This window comes from Triticum urartu, chromosome 6 (genome assembly GCF_003073215.2).
Source record: "Triticum urartu cultivar G1812 chromosome 6, Tu2.1, whole genome shotgun sequence".
NCBI classification, from domain to species: Eukaryota; Viridiplantae; Streptophyta; class Magnoliopsida; order Poales; family Poaceae; genus Triticum; species Triticum urartu.
Genome location: NC_053027.1, coordinates 489,790,805 through 489,811,553, shown reverse-complemented (window position 1 = coordinate 489,811,553; position 20,749 = coordinate 489,790,805). Strand labels below are relative to the sequence as shown.

Here is a 20,749-nt window from a genome sequence, read left to right as displayed (position 1 = left end):
TAGTTACGGGATGATGTATTACGGAATGACTAAAGAGACTTGCCGGTAACGAGATTGAACTACGTATTGAGATACCGACGATCGAATCTCGGGTAAGTAACATACCGATGACAAAGGGAACAACGTATGTTGTTATGCGGTCTGACCGATAAAGATCTTCGTAGAATATGTGGGAGCCAATATGAGCATCCAGGTTCCGCTATTGGTTATTGACCGAAGACATGTCTCGGTCATGTCTACATAGTTCTCGAACCCGTAGGGTCCGCACGCTTAAAGTTTCGGTGACGATTGTATTATGAGTTTATGTGATTTGATGTACCGAAGGTAGTTCGGAGTCCCGGATGAGATCGGGGACATGACGAGGAGTCTCGAAATGGTCGAGACGTAAAGATCTATATATTGGACGACTATATTCGGACATCGGAAAGGTTCCGAGTGATTCGGGTATTTTTGGGGGTACCGGGGAGTTACGGGAATACGAGGAAGAAGTAATGGGCCTCATGGGCCAAGTGGTGGAAGAGAGGAGGCAGGGCGCGCGGCCCCCCTAGCCCAAACCGAATTGGACTAGGGGGCCGGCCCCCCTTTCCTCCTTTTCCTCCTTCTCCTTCCTTCTCCTTCTCCTCCTTCCTTTCCTCCTCCTAGTAGGAGTAGGAAAGGGGAGTCCTACTCCTACTAGGTAGGAGTAGGAAAGGGGAGTCCTACTCCTACTAGGAGGAGGAGGACTCCTCCTGGCGCGCCCATAGAGGGCCGGCCGGCCTCCCCCCTTGCTCCTTTATATAGAGGGGCAGGGGGCACCTCTAGACACACAAGTTGATCAGTTGATCTTTCCCAGCCGTGTGCGGTGACCCCCTCCACCATATTCCACCTCGGTCATATCGTAGCGGTGCTTAGGCGAAGTCCTGCGTCGGTAGAAACATCATCACTGTCACCACGCCGTCGTGCTGACGGAACTCTGCCGTGAAGCTCTGCTGGATCGGAGTTCGCGGGACGTCATCGAGCTGAACATGTGCTGAACTCGAAGGTGTCGTGCGTTCGGTACTTGGATCGGTCTGATCGTGAAGACGTTCGACTACATCAACCGCGTTGTGCTAACGCTTCCACTTTCGGTCTACGAGGGTACATGGACAACACTCTCCCCTCTCGTTGCTATGCATCACCATGATCTTGCGTGTGCGTAGGAATTTTTTTGAAATTACTACGTTACCCAACACACTCATCCTCCTCTTCTTTGTAAAATAACTGTTCTTCTCTAATCCAATGTGGTCCACCATTACCCCAAAGGCTGAAAACCATCTCGAAATCTTTTCCAGACACTTTATCACCATTGTAAATTTGGAAACCAACTGACTTAGAAGCAACGTTGAACTTGAAAGATCTATCCTTGAGAAGAGAAACTCGAAAACCTTGGGTATAGCCTCCAAAAGTGGCATGAAGAGCCACACTAACCGTATGAATATCCAATTTGAAAGAAGCACAGCTAAACGAAACCACCAAAATAAACTCTTTTGCCGAAAGCCTGGTGAGAACACCACCGGATGACCAAACTTGGAACGAACACTTGCCTGAAAATCCTTGCCACGGTTGAAGTTAAGGTTGATTGGTGCCATGGTCCATGACCCAGCTACGCCACCACCCAAGGGAGCAGAAGAACCGCCCGAAGCAATCCAAGGGACGAAGAGAGAGTGCGGTGGATGCCGGTGCCATAGTGGCCACCGACGTGAAGGAGGTGGGCGCTGGCTCCGGAATGGACTCCGACGAAGGAAGGGTGGCCGCCGGGGCCGGAGTGGCCACCGGCGCGGGGCTCTCCTAGTCGCCTCTCCATGTACAAAGTCTTCAGGCCTCAGTTTGGCTTTGGTGATAGCTGATACTGCATGATTGCATGGGACTGCAGTCATATCCCATTTCCTGCACCCACATGTCCTATGCTACAGGTTAACTGAATAAGTTCTCTCATTGCTTGTCACTTGGTAGATATTTGGCCCAGCCATCAATGCTTGACAGTTCCTAGAATTTTTCTTTGCTTCTTCAAGCAACTCAGCATATGTTGGGCATATATCCCACTTGGCTACCTCTGTCTTAGTCTTATTGCCATTGAACCTAACCATCAACTTTATCCTGATTCCATCTATCATACTCTTTATTGGTTTGCCACTCACATCTAATATCATCTTGTTAAAGACCTCACTAATATTGTCGACAACTAGGTCAGTTTTGCAATTGAAGTCCATTGCAAATCTAGCCCAAGCAGCTCTAGGAACTTTGTTAAGCCAAGCCCAAGCAGCCTTGCACTCATTTTTAAGAGCATCCATTGCAGCAAGATGGTCATGTTCAGTATAAGAGTAACTAGCTTTATCCATGTACTTCTTTAATTCTGACCCCCTAAAACTAGCAGTCTGAAAGTTTTGATAGATGTGTGTAAGGCAGAATCTATGTGGGCAGTTGGGGAATACATTGTTTGCAGCTTTAAGAAGGCCCTGTTTGGAGAAATAACCATAATCACAACTAAGCAATGTATATGACCAACAACTAATTAAGCAATTATGTACTATGCAATTATGAACTAAGCAATATATATAATAAAATAAAACTAAACATGGGAATTACCTTCTGTCTATCAGAGATTATGGTGTGATAACCAAATCTCCCTGATTCTCCACCAATTGCTATCTTCAGTTCAGATAGAAACCAAGTCCAACTTTTTGTGTCTTTTTTGTCCACAACTGCAAAAGCAATGGGATATATGTTATTATTCCCATCCGTTCCTGTGGCAGCCAGGATTTGTTGGCCAGTATACATCTTGATGAAGCATCCATCCACACCTGCAATGGCACACAACACAAGTCAGAAACAAGGCATTCAAACAAGGCAAACTAAACAAAGTAAAGTAATCACCTATGAATGGTCTACATCCATTCAGAAATCCTTCCTTGCAAGCATTCAAACAGATGAACAGGCCATGGAACCTTGGATTTTTGCTTGGATGTTTCCTTCAAGAACTTAGTAGTGACAATGCACCTACTACCTGGATTTGTGTCCAAGACAGCCTGCAAATAATCCCTGATCCTGGTATACTGACCCCTCTGATCTCCTTGCACCATCTCAACTGCTTTGTTCTTAGCCCCGTAGGCCATATGAGTGATGATCTCAACTCCATACTTGCTCTTCAGATTTTGCATTATTGTAGTTATTGATGTGTTCAAGTCTGTTCTTATTGCTTCTAACACCTGATGTGTGACCCACTTGGTAGTCACCTTGGTGCTCTCTGCTACAACTGGACATGTGTGCAAAAAATTTGCCTTTCTAATGCAAAATGTTCTCTCATTTGCCAACACAGAAGCTGTAATGAAAAAAGGGCAATCTTCATGTCTGCAAATAGCTATGATTCTGTCATTGCAGTTCCTATGAAACTGACACTTTCTATTTTGAGCTATGTGGAATGTGAGAAGTGCCCTTCTAAATTGGTAAACACTTTCAAAACAAAGCTTCTTTACAAACTGCATCTCTGGGCTCTCTCTATCCTCAGCATACCAGATTCTTGGTTTGGGTTTTTTTGGCCCTACTCTTATTGCCAAGCACAAAAGCTAGGGGGAGCCCCATCCTCCTCCTCCTCCAAATCACCAGGATTTGGATCCTCATCAGATGATGGCACCCAAACATCCTCAAATTTTTGCTCCAAACTTGCATGTGATCTACTAGTTGGCCCCTTTCTTACTTTCAACTTCTTCCTCTTTTCCCCTTGTGGTACCACCTCCTCTTCAATTTCCTCATCCTCTCCATGTTCCTCATACACTACCTCTTCTTCTAGCTCATAAGGTTCTTCAACATCAGTGTCACCTTCAAAGTGTAAAAATGGGCCCTGTCTCTGCCTCCTCATCTCAGCCATCCTAGCCATGAAATCCTCATCTTGCTCCAAGTTAGAGTCATCTTCAGTTAGTAAAACAGGAAGTTTTCTTTTAACTGCCTCCACTCTCTCAACACTCTTCTTATGCTTCTTATACCTTTGTATTTTATTCCTCCTCTTAAGCTCCATAGTTCTTTCCAACTCCTCTTGCTCCAAATCAACATCTCCTGCATTTCCTTGATCCATTTCTTGTGCCTCCTGCTCATCAACTTGTGCAACTCTCCTTTTTTTTGGATGGTGACCTGTACACCACACCTTCCTCACTGACCTCATACACAATCCTCTCTCCAACACTGCCTATAGGGACCTGCTGCTCACAAACATGACCTATGTTTAAATCTCCAGGTCTGGGCTCACTACCCCTAACTACTGTAAGATTAACTATGGTCTGATCTCTGTTGGCAATGTGGTCTAGCATCTCATCAACCTTGTCATCATCACAGATCTCTTCCAAACCAGCTACTCCCAAGCCAGCATCCCTAACAAAGTACATGTAGTCATCCTCTCCATAGCCCGCTGTCTCTATTAGTGTTATTAGATACAGAAATGTTATGTCTGAAACACACATGGTCCTTTCCAAATTGTCCCTGTCATGAAAGTGGAGCCTAACTTCCCACACATCATCACACAAACTACAAAGCAAAGAAGCTACACATTAATTTCTATGCATACATTTCTAATAATTAAAATCAATAACAAACTGAAGTATATACAGTGCACAAATAAATATTACAAATTACTAGGTGAAACTGATACATATTCAGTTAATTGAAATCTTTTGAACACTAAAAAAATTCAGTTAAGTTCATACATACAGTTTCAATGGACTGACTACACTATATACGGTGCATATTCAGTTAACTGAAATATTACAAATGAGAAAATTTAGTTAACTATTCAGTGCATATTCAGTTAAATATTACAAATGAGAAAATTCAGTTAACTGACTACACTATACACTATAAACAGTGCATATTCAGTTAACTGTTGACACTAAACAATATTCAGTCAACTGAAAACCTTTTGTACACTGAGAAAATTCAGTTAACTTCATACACTGAACCAAATTCATCTAACTGATAGGATACATATCAAAGGTTAGACTACAAACAATAATGGCCTACAGTTCATTCAAATCGAAGCCTAACTATTGAACAATGAGAAATTGAACCCTAACCCTAGAATCCACAGTAAAAGAGGGGGAGAACTTACTCAACGCCACCAAATGCAGAAGCCCATTGATGGCTACCCGTCGGAGTAGCTTGCACAGCACGGGCAAGAGCGCCGGCGGCGCGGTACTCAAGCGACGGCGACGACACTCTCCTCTTCGGGGCCCGACTAGGGTTTGAGCTGCCGCACACCTCCTCCACTTCGATCGATTCGCCGCCGGGAAGCAACCCTCCGCTGCAGCCTCCATCCACTCCCCCGCCGGAGGCATCCACTCCCCCGCCGTCGTCAGGGCTCGTCGTCGCCATGGAGCACGGGGAGAAAGAGAGACAGAGGAGAGTAGAGTGGTGAAAAGGGGAGAATGAAGTGGATAAGAGACTCGTGCTGTTTTTACCGAGACGGCGCGTCCGTTGCCACTATAGCACCGTCAGACGGCGTGAGCTCGTGGGCGTCACGCCACATCCTCAAAATCGAGCCCCGCCTGTCATAATAGAGGTTAAACTGTCCAAACAGACGGTTAGGTGTTTTCTGCAAATGATTAGGCGCGAAATCAGTTTTTCTGGCACAAAAACGTAGAAGAGTCTTTTCTGCAACCCTAGGCTTCAATGTGGTGGTTTTTTGCAATTCACTTGAAGATTTTGGATCCAACTAGGCAGGCCCGATCCAAGCACGACCAGTTTTACTCCACATCGTGTCATGCTTTGGACCTACCGTGCCACCCCGAAAAGCTCGACCAAAGTCCTAAGTTTAATAGTAAGAAGGGAATGCTATGTTGAGTTAGCAGGCGCCCAACAACACAAATAAGGCTTTATAAAAACCTGTTAGCTAGTGAACGTTTGCTAAGGAGGATGCCATTTACGAACGATTTTCATGGCAATTTTAGTTATAGGGGGTGACAACTTTTTTAGGCTGATCTCGAGCAAACGGCTGTGAGGGCGCTCGCTGGAAGTCAGCGAACGTTCGCCAATTAGCATTGCGAAGAAAACAAGGAGCAGCCGGTTCAGCACGTAGAGTATCCAAATCGGCTGACCGGCACAGGGGAGGGGAGACCTTGACCACCACCAACCCCCGCAGCCGCTCCCCGGCGCACCCCCCACGTTCCAGCCGGATAAAACAAACAGCCCAATCAATCACCGGCGGCTCCGGCTCCGCTCAACGACCCTAGATTACCTCGCCACCAGAAAGCCAGGGACCTCGAAGCGGACAGCGACAGAGATGGGCTCCTGCGAGATGACGGCCACGGAGGTAGCGGCGCTGCTGGATCTGAAGCCGCACCCGGAGGGCGGCTTCTACGCCGAGACCTTCCGCGACTCCTCCGTCTCCCTCACCACCGCCCAGCTCCCGCCGCAGTGTACGCCCGCCCATTTCTCGTCTGTTTCATCTGATCTGATCGCTCTCTCCAGTCTCCACGGATGGAGTGGGATGGTTAGTACGGAGTATTTCTGCTCAGAAAGATGAAACATAAGGTGCAGCAGTGTGCGGTGCGATGCGCCGATTGGATTGGGCCCAGTTCAATCGGGGTCTCTGCTTGTTCTTCGCCTTAGCGTGTGCAGAAGACACCTTGGAGACCTTAGATGGTAGAGTACCATATTCTGGCAAGTGGGAATTCAGATAGTAAAACCCACCACTGTGTCTGCATCATCGAGTGCGCAGAAACCAGGGGTGTTAGCCAGGGGATTGGGGCCTGGGCGTATCATGATGTCTTAGATATAGCACTAGTTAGTACAGTATAACTTTGTGCTACTGCTATTACATACATCAGGCATGAAATACATTTTGCTATGCTACTGTTGTTACATACATCAGGCATGATTGCTTTTAGGAAGATTGCATTACTGTACTTGCTCTGCTTCTACTGCCTACCGGAACCTGTAAATGGATGTCATAAGATGTCGCAGGATGGCTGCACAAGGATAGTTGATTCTTCTAACAAAAATAGTACACGCTGTTATCGCTGCCAGAACAGTTACAGTTACTGCAAACATTCTTGATAGGAACTCGCTCCTTTTTAATATGCTCCACAAAAGGCAAATTTAGTGTGAACTATTTATCTTTCTGCTAATTTGGTAACTCCAGGTTTGGATTTGTACCTGTTGATGTCTGTCTACCTTATACTGTTCTGATAGTTAAACGGGAAACCTATTGATGCTTCTTGATTGGAAATGTTTACCAGAAGGTCTTGTTTAAATGACTGTTGTGCTCTCCCTCTGTTTTAGTCTGGAGTGCTGTATGGAGTACATCCTAGAAGTGGAGGGCAGGTGAACATATCGTCAAGCTGCCATTGAAATACCTCTAATACCGTCTTTATGTATGCTGCAGACAAGGTCGGCCGTGCTGTGAGCACTGCTATCTATTTCTTGCTTCCTGCAGGGAGTGTTTCACATCTGCATCGTATTCCTTGTGCTGAAACCTGGCATTTCTACAAGGGAGAGCCTCTCACGGTTGGTGACAGTTGCACGCTTGCCTTTATATGGGCAGTGAGATTGCCATTTTGAATATAGCTAATACTGCTATTCTCTGTTTGATTAGGTCTTCGAGCTACACGACGATGGCCACATTGACCTCACCGTAATTGGTCCGCACCTAGACGCTGGGCAGCGCCCCCAGTACACCGTGCCACCAAATGTGTGGTTTGGATCTTTCCCAACGTTGGATGTTGAGTCGTTTGCATCCGATGGCAGCCATCTGGTCAACTCTCGGAAGCGAGATCCCGAGAAGCACTACTCCCTTGTTGGCTGCACTTGTGCCCCCGGCTTTGAGTATGAGGATTTTGAAATGGCCTCTTTTGATGATGTGAAGTCTATTGCCCCGAAGGCAGAACCCTTCCTCAACTACCTTATTCCTTCCAAGAAGTAAGCAGGATCAGAGCCGTTCATGTTGCTTGCTAGCAGTCTATATATTATGGCATTATCCGGCCTTCCTGTATTGGCTTTGGATGCCATTTTCTGCGATTCCACGAGGTCTGTATTTTTAGTCTTGCCACTCTGAAAGAGCACTCCTGTGCTGGTGCTGGTGCCTGGTTGTAACATTTTTATGTACCATAATTAGCGGAATAAAGTTTGAGCTTGCTTGTGTAGTTATCCTTGTTCAAACACTCGCTCGTCTCGTCGTCCAAAAGGTTTGTTTCGTTCAGTTCGACTCAGTTGCAGACTTTTTGGACCCTTTTTCAACTTGTACACATGCCAAGTCCCTTGATTAACTTTTTTCCGCGGTTGAGGTTCCTTGATGAATATTGGTTCTGTGAAACCTTTCTAGTCAGTAAACTGCAAATGAATTATCTTCTGAAGTTGGAGATCATCGAGTGTGCGGATTTCGGGTCGGGATGCCTTACATTCCATGTGGTTTCGTGACCAGTTTCAAAAAAAAAAATGTGGTTTCATGTCGTTTTTTCTGGTTGTCATTGGATGTACAGCTAGCTATCGTGATCAACTTGATGGTGGTTTGATGATGGGAAAGAAAAAGAGGAAGCGACCGAAGAAACGCTGTCAGGCTAAACCTAACGCTATCAACTGAAACAACTGAACAAACGCTGCCAAACCAAACCAAACCCTATTTCTTAAGCAAGTTTATTTTTTATATATACCCAAGATCACGCTGACAGCTGGGCGGACCGACGGAGGGCGCTTCTGGATCTTTTCCGCTCCGGCGATTACGAATCGGCCCACAGGTTTTCGTGCAAATTACGGCCCGCGTGCCACCCGTATAAATACCGGGCCTCCCCCTCAGGCCTCAGGTCTCCCCCACAATCCCAATCCCTACCTCGAGACCGACTGGACGCGCAGCTCTCTCCCAGCCGAGGCGGCGCGACCTCCTCCCGCCGCCCCGCCGGACCCCTCGCCGCCCGACGCTCGCCTCTCCATCCAGATCCGCCCCTCTCGCCTCGCCGCCTGCCAGATCCACCGGCCGCCTCCCCTCCGATCTTGTTTTGTTGGTAAGCCACGGTGCGACGCAAACACATGAGTAGATAGATAGATTCCAAGTATGAACTCTAGCGAACGACATGTTTGTGGATGGGTGGGCGGGCATCACAAATTTATAATCGTATTCTGTGTGCACTGATTGATGGAGGCGTATGCCTAATTGTTCATGACTTCACATACTGGATCAGTATCCATATTTCGATGTTCCAGAATAGTCCGTGCTTTTGTGTATCAGTTTCTCTGTCGTGGGTCCATCATATTGCTAGTTGTGAGGTCAGATATTTAGGTGCATATTTGTTCCTGATTTCTTCTTCTTAGTTGCTAGAGCACCAACTGATACAGCAAGTTTTTGGTAATATCGCGAGGCAAGTTTAGATGAATGTCACCTGTGCGATTGCTCTGTTAATTTTGGTGTCAGTTTGTAATTCAGCTGTGTCTGCAATTGTAGAGATTGTCCCTAACCCCACTTACTTATTTTGTTGGTGAGCGCCTAAAAGCAGTGATATTGTTACCTTCGTTTCTCTGCTCTAGTCAGTTGATTTCTCAACATGCTATCTTCATTATGAACTTCCTTTCATCTTGTGTATGCTAATGTTTCATGTACAATGCTTTTGGTCCATGTCCTTAAAGATACGATGTTCAGTATCGTTAGTTGTAGTACTCAAATATGAGTTTGTCAGTATGCCTTGACTTAGCATGTGATCAAGACTAAATGGCTGCGTGCCCTAAAACTAGAGTAGAACTCTGCTGTGGTTTGGATACCTGAACAGGAGTTGCCCCAAAAGTTTATAGTCCACTCATCTTCACCATCCCTTGCGAACTTGCTGGTTGTTTTGTGTTGGATGTATGTCTGTAATTTGCATGGAACTATGACAATTGATTCAAATATCTTAGCCTCTTAGGACAACTTGACTTTGTTGGTGTTGGTCACGCTGTGCTGTCTAGACTGTTGCCAACATGCTGGTTATTTTGTGTTTGATGTACTTGTGTAATTTGCATGGAGCTATGCCAGTTGATACAAATATCTTAGCCTCTTGGGACAACCTGACATTGTTGATGTTAGCCACGCATGTGCTTTCTATACTGTTTATGTAGCTCTGGATTTTATCATTAAATTTGGTAGTCCCCTTTATGCAATTCTGCCTTCAACTGGTTGTATGTGAACTGATACTGTGATTCTCTAGTCTCCTTTCTGTAATGTGATGGTATAATTTTAATTCAGTTAGTTTGTTGTAATCTCATCTTACATGAAGAATCAGCGATATCTGATCTTGACTTGTTTAATCCAGGTAGCAGCCTCTATATCGCTGCAATCTGACAAAGTGGAGGGCCTAGAAGGTGAAGCTTCTTTTATGTCTGAACAAGCATCGGTTTATTTGGGATCAGTTGGATTGCTGGGAGAGTATTCTCGCTCGACGAGAAAAAGGCACAAGGTTGTGATCCCCTGCATGCATCAAGAGCCCATTACGTTCTTTGGTTCTGAGAGTTCACTTGCTACAGCCAGTGCAAAAAGTCAGCTCAGTTTTCTTCAAGGGCCCGCAGCTACTGCTGTTTCTGAAATTTTCCACATCTAATAGCATCTGCTGCAGAAAGCTTGAATCAAGATGGCGCTGCAAAACATTGGTGCTTCAAACAAGGATGATGCCTTCTACAGGTACAAGATGCCAAGAATGTTGACAAAAATAGAAGGCCGAGGTAATGGCATCAAGACAAATATTGTGAACATGGTTGATATAGCAAAAGCACTTGCCAGGCCCGCTTCCTACACCACTAAGTACTTTGGATGTGAGCTTGGAGCACAATCAAAATTTGATGAGAAAACAGGAATTGCCTTGGTCAATGGTGCTCATGATACTTCAAAGCTGGCTGGCCTTCTTGAGAACTTCATCAAGAAGTATGTGCAGTGTTATGGCTGTGGCAATCCTGAGACTGAGGTCCTCATCTCCAAGAAAGAGATGATAACTCTGAAATGTGCTGCCTGTGGCTTCCTCTCTGATGTTGACATGAGGGACAAGCTCACTACATTCATCCTGAAGAACCCGCCAGAACAGAAGAAGGGAGGCAAAGACAAGAAAGCTATGCGAAGAGCTGAGAAGGAGCGGATGAAAGAAGGTGAAGCTGCTGATGAGGAGATGAAGAAACTCAAAAAGGATGCAAAGAAGAAAGGTGCTTCTTCCAAGGATACAAAGAAAAAGGCTGCTGGGGGAGGTTCGGATGAAGAACATGCAACCTCACCAACTCACAGTCAAGGTGCTGACATTGCAGCTGCTGGAGATGATGATGACGATGACGATGATGATGTGCAGTGGCAGACTGACACATCAGCGGAAGCTGCGAGAAAACGCATGGAGGAGCAGCTGAGTGCAGCAACTGCTGAAATGGTTATGCTTGCCACCGAGGAGACGGAGAAGAAGAAGAAACAGGCCCTGCACAAAGAGGGCAGTTCCAATGGGACACCAAAGGCTGAAGGTAATTCCAATGGCAACCAGACTGGGCCCAAGACCACTCCTTATGACAAACTGGTTGAAGAGATCAAGGCCAACTTGGGCAATGCTGCCACCGCAGCTCAGCTCAAGGGTGTCCTCTCCTCCTCAGCCCTGCCCCCCAAGGACGTGATGCATGCTCTCTTTGAGGCACTCTTCCACGGCGTGGGCAAGGGGTTTGCAAAGGAAGTGGTGAAGAACAAGAAGTACCTTTCCGCTGCGGTGCCTGATGAAGGGTCCCAGATGCTCCTGCTCCAGGCTATCGAGGCGTTCTGTGGCAAGTGCAGTGCTGAAGCCCTGAAGGAAGTCCCCGTCGTCCTGAAGGCCCTCTATGATGGAGACGTCCTCGAGGAAGAAACCATTGTCCAGTGGTACAATGAAGCTGTGGCTGCCGGCAAGAACTCCCAGGTGGTGAAGAACGCCAAGCCGGTCGTGGAGTGGCTCCAGAGCGCCGAATCTGACGACGACGAGTGAGAGGCAGTACTGCGATTCCCTACCACCCTACTAAGCGTCTTTGATAAGTCTCTGTCGTTGTTTTTCAGCTTTTCGTATTTGTGGTGTTTAAACTTTGAGTTATTGGTTATTTCAGTATCTGAGTCAGTTTGGTGTTTAAACCTTGAGTTATTGGTTATTTCTGTATCGAGTCAGTTATTAAACGAAAGACAATATGCCTGGTCTGTTTCATCTGGTGTGCCTGTTTGTTTTATTGCCATCTTTGGATGAAACTACGTTTGAATACATTAAATGTGAGATGTTGTTATATGATGATGTTTGCGCAGATTTGCTCTATAATTTATGCTATACGCGTTTGCTCGAACCTTTTGCTTATCCAGAAATCTCATGTTACAAGAGACATGTAACATTGATTTTACAGTTACATAGCTCCCTGATGAGGATCTATGCAACCTAGTCAAGTAGCTGCTGATACCAGCTAATTGATTGGGCAATTACATCGCTGTCATGAAATCACCTGGGTAGATTATCTTTGTTTTTCTGCGAGAGAGGTTTTTAAACTTAAATTGACAATTCAGTTGTGATTTGCGGAGATATATAGCACTCGCAAATTTTTGCCATGGCCCTTGGGAAAAATAAAAAAGGAGAGCATGAAGTTCCTCCTTTGTACTACATGACGATGACAGAAGATTATGAAAGAAACTGGAAAGGTCACCACTACATGCCAGCATTTTCTTATTTGGAACCACTAGTACTAGTAGTAGTACATGCCAACACTGGTATGTCTAAAAGAATACGTACATGCTAACAATGGCGTCCCACATCGAGCAGCGGAGCAGAGGTACAAAAATGGTAATTCAAGTTCTCATATACTAATAACATCGATCATCATCTAGTCGATCATGTCACCCTGGGCAGCATCAAGCTCAACTTCTCCCGCGCCCTCCACCGCCACGGCCACGGCCGCCGGCACAGCAGGGAGCTCCTCGAGCCGCTCCTGCAGTTTGGCCTGCTCGGCCCTGAGGCCGGAGTTGTCGCGCAGCACGCGGCCGCAGTCCCGGATGACGCGGTTGAGCTGGTCGAGCAGCTGGCGGTTGGCGCCGCGGAGGTGCACCACCTGCGCCCACAGCTCGCTCAGCTGCTTCTGCTTCCTCATGCGCGACCGCCGCGCCGACTCCCGGTTCGACACCATCCGCCGCCGCCGCCGCTCCTCCGCGAGGCTGCCGCCGCAGTGCGCCGCCTGGTGGTGGTGGTGGTGGCACTCGTCCGACTCGTCCGAGTTGGACGGCCTGGCCCCGAACGGGAGGAGGAGGCCGCCGGCGGCAGCGGCCTCGTGGAGCAGCTGGCCGACGACGTCGTGCTGCTGGTAGGACGACGCCTGAGGAACCATGAGCCCGCCGCCGCCGTACTGGAAGAGGAAGTCGTCCGGAGCCACCTGGCAATGAGGCCTGAAGGCCGCCGTTGCAGTCGCAGCGGAGAGGTACGGGACGCTGGCGAGCTCGGCGGGGTACATGCTCGCTCGGCCGGTCGAGCTAGCTAGCTAGGTGTGGAGCGGAACGGAGGCGAGGGCGAAGAGAGTGGCCTGTGATTACGGAGGCGAGAGGGCAGATTTATAGTGGAGATGTGCAGCAGCTACAGGACCCACGTCGCCAGAGCTTAGCTTAGCTTGCACATACTGCTACTCCGTACATAACGACATGGGATTGGGACTGAGACTGCCAGACTGGGATCAGATTAGCGGGGGTCTTGACGGGCATCATGCAACGTTGTTTTATCATCATGCTGCCAGCTTTTGGAAAATGTGCATGCCTCCAAAAGGCTGCCCATTTGTTCGCCGCGATCAAAATGAAAAGGTGGAATGAGGCGCCGCTTTGTAGCACATCACCAGCACCAGGTGATGTGCTGAGGCCATTCAGGGACACGGTGGTTGGGTAACAGTGACAGCCATGTCCGGATGAGTGAATGAATTGTCAAAGGGGTGTAGATTTATGCTGTACAAGTGTGTGGCCTTTTTTTTTGAACAAAAAGTGTGTGGCTTGAAAGAGCAATACTGTAAACATGGACCGGTTACTCTACCGAGCAGTACGACTGTACGAGACATGATCAGCGTTGTTAGGTTGGTCTTGCCTTCTTCTAGGGTTCCTACCAGAAATTTCTGAAGGGGAGCTCAAGCGGCAGGAGCACCTTCCAGAAAGAGCAAGGTAATTTGGTTGGTCTGTTGTGGGTGTTACTGTGGCCCAGGGGAGCTCCACTTGGATAAAGGGAAGGTGGAACCTCTGCAGTTGGCAACTTGCCACTAATTCTCTTCCTCATCAGCTCACAGAACCCCATATCCACTAGCTAGGGCAGTATTCGTACTACGCCTATTATTTTTCTGGTTTGTCGTCCCTTTTATCCAGCTGTCGGTTTTGGTTCCAGAGAACAACATTTTTTTTTTTGAAACGAAGGCAAAAGATTTGCCTCATCTATTAAAATAGAGGAGAATAGAGTTTTGTAGAGTTATACAAGGCCGAAGTACGGCATGACAATTACTCACGAGATACAATTTTTCCTAATTGTTTAGCCCCTGCAGTAACCCATAGGTTGGCCTCATCTATAATAAGCTTGAGAAGGATTGGCGGTGGCGGCTCTTTGTGGCGGAAGACTCTAGCGTTCCTTTCGTTCCAAATTGTTCAGGATACGAGCATGGTAAGGGAGGCCATGACTCGACGATCCGGAATGCTCGAATTGGTGCGCTTGTCCCACCAAGAGAGGAGGGAATCCTCAAGGTGCCAATCAGAAGGATCCAGATGCGCAAGCCCATACTTGTCAATGAGCATCCGCCAAAGCCTCAAGGTGAAGCGGCATTTGACGAATAGGTGGACGCCCGACTCCTGCACCTGCTTACAGAGCGGGCAAAGACTGCAGTTGTCCCAGCCACGTCGCTCTAGCCTGTCGGCGGTCCAAATCCGATCTTGTAAGGCCAGCCAAGAGAAGAATTTGACCTGTGCAGTCTATCATTTTGCCCCATGGAACAAACATTAGTTTTGCCAGGTGTCGGGAGCGTAGTGATTCAGACAATTCCAACTCAGAAAGGGGCTACATTCTGAAGCTGCTTGGTGTCAGAGTATTAGCTTTGTAGTAGTAAGCCATATCACACGTTATGGACATCTCTGACAGTAATCACACTCGCATATACCAATTTAGCTAATTTTTACTTGATGTAGCAGACATGTACTTTACTTCACATATATCAGAACTGAAGACGGAAAATCCTGCTTCCTGTTACTGTCAAATTCTTAGCACTTCATCACACAGTACGTACGCTATCAGAACGTTGCTCGTGATAGCAATGCGTTGATGTTGTATTACCAATCCAGTTTGTTAGAGATACGCAGGCAAATCTCTTTCAAAATAAACTTTTACCTACCCAGCTTTGTAAATAAAGCTACGATTCATACAACCAACATTCGAACATCACCTGAAGAGCGACAGCTAAGGCCACAACACATTCATGCCCAAGAAAATATAGAAGAAATAGAAGGAAAAAAAAGACGACGATAGTCGACGCGTTGAAGCCAGGAGCGCATCCATCATGAGGCCGAGCCGGTCGCGATCACGCTGCCTCGAGAGCGGTTGCCAATGCTGCAAAAGCAAGAAATTTGAAGTAATCAGATGCCTTCCTCCGAAAGACCTTCTCAATCACCATCTTATCACGAGTCGTCCAAAGAGTCCATGACATCGTCGCAAAAATAAGCCAAAATAGATGGCAATGTCGCGACTGCTACATCACTCTATGTTGGAGAAACTCCGCGACGGCCTCTCGGACGAATGTCCATAACAGTCGCGACGCCATACAGGAGAAAAGGATATGGGTCCCAGTCTGAGGTACTACACAGAGGGGGCATAGACCATCACCAGGTCCGTGCCGCTTAAGTACCTCTATCCCCGAGATGAGGCGATCCCGTAATAACTGCCGCACGAAAATATTAATCTTTGAGGGTAAGGGGGCTTTTCACGACGGAGAAAGCCATGGGTGGTAGGTGGATGGCATAGAGCATGGTATGCCGTGCTCACCTAATATTCTGCTATTGGCGCGAGCCGCTAGGACACCGTGTCTGGATAGTCCGGTAGCACTAGTGGTAGGGCGGCCCGTAATCTAGTCCAGTGGTGCGGAACTTGGAATGTGCAACGGAATCGGATATTCCACTGTCCAACTTGGAAGGCCGTGGAGACTCGTAGAGACGGGTCCACACAGATCCAGAACAAGCCAGAAAAGCACACACGCAGTGGCTCGATACCCGACCAAGGGTCCAGCCAAAATTGGATCCCCGTGCCCGTTCCCTATGGACCTTGAACCTTTGGATGGAACGCCAGAATTGTGAACCACCCGGCCTGACGCATGCCAGGAGCGGCTCACCCAAGGTATTTTTCCTGACTGAGTTGTAACCATAACCCTCCCTCGCCGCGTAGGATCCACCAGACTCGTCGCAGCATGAACGCAACGTTCATGCGGTGGGACGCAGTAACGCCCAAGCCACCATGGTCCTTAGGCATACATATATCCGCCCACTTTACCATGTGTACTTTTGGTGACCATTGGCCGCCTACCAGAAGAACCTAGCGAGGTCCTTAGAGAAGTCATTGTGAACGGCCTCGGGTAGGATATACAACCCCATCATGTACATGGAGAGGCTCTCTAGGTTAGAACTAACAAGGACCGATTTGCTCCCATTTGAAGTAAACAGCCCATGCCAGGGCTCGGCCCGAGATGCCACTCATCCCACCAATGGATCGAATGTATTCATCAGAATCTTCGAGTCGGCCATCGGCATTCCCAAGTATGTAATGGGGAATGAGGTTAGTCTGCAATCTAGATCGTCGACAATCAGTTGTTGTTCCTCCGCAGGGAATCCCAGGATGACAACCTCACTCTTGTCAAAGTTAATCTTTAGTCCCGACACAGCCTCAAAGCAGAGGAGTGGGAACTTAAGATTGACGATGTCGAGATTGGACCCATCCACCATAATCATGGTGTCATCAACATATCGAAGGTGAATGACCCCTCCTCCAGAGATTAGGTGACCAACTACCCTCAAGAGCTGACCTGCCCTCCTAGCCTTATCCAAGATTCCCGCTAACGCATCAACAACGAGATTGAAGAGAAGAGGGGAGATCGGGTCCCCTTGCTTCACTCCATGGAGGACGTAAAGAGTGGCCCCATCTCACCATTTATATTAATCGCCGCCTTACCAGACCGCACCAAACTGCATAATCCAGTTGCACCATCTGTCCTCAAAGCCTTTGCGCTGCAGGACTAGCCGCAAGGTCTAGTCCAACCTATCATAGGCTTTTTGAAAATCCAGCTTGAGAAAGACACCCTTATATCCGCGCGTCCGCACCTCGTGGTCAACCTCATGAAAGGCCATGATCCCGTCCTGAATCCGTTGTCCCTACAGAAATGTCGTATGGAAGGGGTGATCCAGCCGCTCAGCGACCGGTGCTAATCTAGTCGCGCAGACTTTTGAGAAAATGCGCTCGAGAACGTTGATAACTGTGATTGGCCTGAAGTGCCTAATGTCCGTTGCCCCAACTACTTTATGGATCATGGTGATGACTCCAAAGTTTATCCGCGACATGTCAAATGTTTCAATATAGAATTCATGGAACATCGGCATGATCACTGGCTTTAGGACATTCCAGAAATTCCGGACGAAGGCAACTGGCAGGCCGTCGGGCCCCGGTGCCGACCCCCGCCTTCATAGAGGCGATTGCCCTACTCACCTCTTCCGGCGAGGATGAGATAGTTAATTTCACATTCTCAATGTCAGATACCATGTCCGTAGTCGGCCAGAAATTTATCTTTATACTTAAATTTGGATCATAACATAACATAGTTGAATATCAAGATATTTTGTTAGCTCCTGCGAGAAGACGACAACTTCCTTTAGCTGAGAAAATACGGTGATTCGTTACACAAGACAAAAGGATATCCGAAAAGAAATGCAGTAGATCATGGTCAAGCAGTTCATCATCAGAAGTTGACGACACCGTTCGATCGCGAAATTCCTGCACGGCCAAAATTCCGCTGTCTTCACTTCCCCTGCCGATAGTCTGGTGATGGCCATCACAACATTCGACGGAGGGAGCCAAGAAACCCAACAAAGGATGGAGGCTCCGGGAGTTACGGGGAGAGGTCGAGCTCAACCCGGATTCGATTCGATTCGAGATCCCTGGCTGGCGCCATGAGTGCCGTCTCGTAGCTATGCTCAGCTAATCCACTCCGTTTCCACGGCCTACGTACGCTTTAATTTGTCTCGCCCGGCTACGAGCGAGGCCGTCGTGTTCCAACGCAAGACAGTGCGATCTTATCGAATCCCGTGCCGTCTCTCTTTGGATCTTGAACACACACACACACACACACACACAGAGAGAGAGAGAGAGAGAGAGAGAGAGAGAGAGAGAGCCAAGACAAAAGCATGTCGTAGTACGTGATCAGACGGAAAGAAGGTGGCCGTCTGGTTTCGCTTGGCCTGCTCCTCTCTGCTTTAATCCACGAATGGATGAATGATTCACCTGTCTGTCTGTCTGTCTCTCTGTCAAAAGTCAAAACTCACAGCAACACACTTGGCAAAGATCGAGGCGATCTAAACACACACTCTACCATGCATGCCGTCATCAAGCATAATGCACAAGGTAACAGAATCATCGCCATCATGGATCTCTGTTAACAAGAGGTATTTACCGGGCTCTTGTGGGTCCAGCATGTCGATTCCTCGGGTGCGATTGATTAGCCACAGTTAGAAAACCGAACCGGACATGATCTTCAGTTGTTCACAAGAAGAGATAGGGCCGGCCACCAGACGATACATGATCTTCAGTTGTTCAGTAGTAAACTTCTTGAGACCGGACCAAGTCCAGCCATGGTTTAGCGTTGCTGCTGCTCTCGTTAGCTCAGTCAGTAGTATATCCAGACCCAGGATGGATCACGTCAACGGCCTACCATCCTGCTTAATAATGCTAGTGAGGAAAACACAGGCGAAAGGCGAGAGACCAAATAGGAGGCGAAGAGACTGGTCTCCTTTCTTTTCGATGGTATGGCCCTAGCCCTAGCCAGCAGGGGGGGGAGAGAGAGAGCGAGAGATTGGCGTACGTCCGGCAACTCCCATCGGCCGCGCCCTATCCTGCCCGCAAAGCCTCCGGCCCGATCGATCGCCGTCGAATCGGAGCTCTCCTAGCTTGTCCCGGAGCACGCGTTTGGTAGGGCTATGGAGGGGGCGCCGGACCCATGGTTACCTGATCGGGGGTGACAGGAATTAGCCCTAGACGGCACGGGGCTACACCGGGCAAACGAGCCGAAATGCCGATGTCTTTTGGGAAAGGAAAAGAAGCTGGTGGTGGGTGGGTGCTAGCTCGCTAGGGTGATGTCTGCGCGCGCACACGCACACGCGCACGGGGGGACGCTGTTGCCAAAGGCGCTTGGGGTTGGGGTTGGGTATGGCCGCACGGTCACGTACAAGTCGACATGTTGATGATGATCATTGAAGAATGATAAAGCAGGCAAGCAGGTCTAGCCATAGGTGGCTTTCGGGGAAGAAAGGTGGTGCGGCCGTGCAGCAGGAGCGTACGTGAATACCTTAACCGACAGCGCGAGTAGCCACTAGCCAGTATCTGCGAGATTGGGATGGTAGAGCACAGAGTCGGCTTCGTGCATGCATGATCGAGCGTTTAGATACGCAACAGCGACGGCGTCTTGATCGTGTCGTGCGGGTTCATGCATGCAGATGCAGGTCCCTTTTGCTTTGCATGCACCGATGAAGGAGGGCCTAAACTATAAGTCTATAACTAAAAGGCCATTGTATTTGTATACTCCTTTGGTTATAGGACACGGCTTTCTCTTGGTGTAATCTGTATCTGTAGTGGTGTTATCATGCGGTAGTATATATACTACACCAGTATTGCGTAAGCCCAACTAGTCGGCGACACGTTACCCTAAGCCCTCTACCGGCTAGGCGCTGATCCGTGCATATCCAGACCCGCAACGGGACAGGGCTTTTGGCTAAGCTGCAGGGAGGTAGAGACAGACGGACAGACAGCGGATCGGCAAATCAACCAGGTGAGACGAAATAAAGCCAGCGACGGCGACAGACGAGACGACAGCGCCCCCTCGCAATCAACCGACGTCAGCTCTAATTAGCTTCCACTGCCCCACCATGCACGCGCAGCGCAGCTCCGAATTAGATGAACGAAAGCCGAAAGCACCACCAGCTCGTGTCCGTGCACCGATCCATGGCGGGATGATGGCGGCCACAAACTACCTCTGCATCTGCAAGCGAGGGGAGGGGTCATCTCCGAGTCCGGTGGCGCGCGCGGGTCAACAGCCACGCCCGTAGAGCCCTCGACGACGCCGGAGAAAGGGAGGGGGTGCAACAAATGGCAAAGCCAAAACTCGGGGTCGGGGCGTCGTATGGCAGGCACACGCGCGGGCGGCCACGAGTGCACGACGGAATGCCGGCCGGCCGGGGTGGCGGGGCCCGGGCGCGTGTCGCGCGCGCGCTGGTGCCCTCCCCGTTCCTTCCCTTCGTGCCGCCCCACGTACGATCGACCATATACGGCGGCAGTGCTCGTACCGTACATACTCGACGTAAATCTAGCCCCACTCACTGGAGCGCGCCTTTCCTCCGATATTTCATGCGGGTGTACGTGGGATTCGTACCGTGCAGTACTCCCTCTCGGAGCACCGCGCTTCGTTCTCGGTTCTTTCAGGGCGGTACCGTAACCGTAACCACAGAATATAAACGCTCGAGAACAAAGCAACATATCAAAATCAGAGTGGCGCAGCGGAA

The 20,749-nt window shown here is 48.5% G+C and overlaps 3 protein-coding genes across 3 annotated transcripts; 2 read left to right on the top strand and 1 right to left on the bottom strand.

Moving 5' to 3' along the window:
• Positions 1 to 6,101: 6,101 nt before the first annotated feature.
• LOC125514468 lies at positions 6,102 to 8,144 on the top strand. Its single transcript, XM_048679809.1, has 3 exons — positions 6,102 to 6,419; positions 7,388 to 7,509; positions 7,598 to 8,144. The coding sequence occupies exons 1-3, from the start codon at positions 6,284 to 6,286 to the stop codon at positions 7,922 to 7,924; spliced, it is 585 nt and encodes a 194-aa protein (XP_048535766.1). The 5' UTR covers positions 6,102 to 6,283; the 3' UTR covers positions 7,925 to 8,144.
• A 641-nt stretch (positions 8,145 to 8,785) lies between these two features.
• On the top strand, positions 8,786 to 12,155 carry LOC125514464 (eukaryotic translation initiation factor 5-like). The gene is made up of 2 exons (XM_048679807.1): positions 8,786 to 8,999; positions 10,278 to 12,155. Exon 2 carries the CDS (start codon positions 10,593 to 10,595, stop codon positions 11,943 to 11,945), a length of 1,353 nt encoding a protein of 450 aa, XP_048535764.1. The 5' UTR covers positions 8,786 to 8,999; positions 10,278 to 10,592; the 3' UTR covers positions 11,946 to 12,155.
• Positions 12,156 to 12,635: 480 nt separating this feature from the next.
• LOC125514465 (bZIP transcription factor 2-like) lies at positions 12,636 to 13,603 on the bottom strand. Its single transcript, XM_048679808.1, has one exon. It carries the CDS (start codon positions 13,435 to 13,437, stop codon positions 12,817 to 12,819), a length of 621 nt encoding a protein of 206 aa, XP_048535765.1. The 5' UTR covers positions 13,438 to 13,603; the 3' UTR covers positions 12,636 to 12,816.
• Between the last annotated feature and the right edge of the window lie 7,146 nt (positions 13,604 to 20,749).

What these genes read in the sequence shown, in the direction of transcription:
- LOC125514465 (XM_048679808.1), bottom strand. Translation starts at nt 13,437, where the DNA reads ATGTACCCCGCCGAGCTCGCCAGCGTCCCGTACCTCTCCGCTGCGACT.
- LOC125514468 (XM_048679809.1), top strand. Translation starts at nt 6,284, where the DNA reads ATGGGCTCCTGCGAGATGACGGCCACGGAGGTAGCGGCGCTGCTGGAT. An exon ending in CGCCCAGCTCCCGCCGCAGT is followed by an intron (nt 6,420 to 7,387) that starts GTACGCCCGCCC and finishes TGTATGCTGCAG; the next exon opens with ACAAGGTCGGCCGTGCTGTG. An exon ending in ACAAGGGAGAGCCTCTCACG is followed by an intron (nt 7,510 to 7,597) that starts GTTGGTGACAGT and finishes CTGTTTGATTAG; the next exon opens with GTCTTCGAGCTACACGACGA.
- LOC125514464 (XM_048679807.1), top strand. Translation starts at nt 10,593, where the DNA reads ATGGCGCTGCAAAACATTGGTGCTTCAAACAAGGATGATGCCTTCTAC.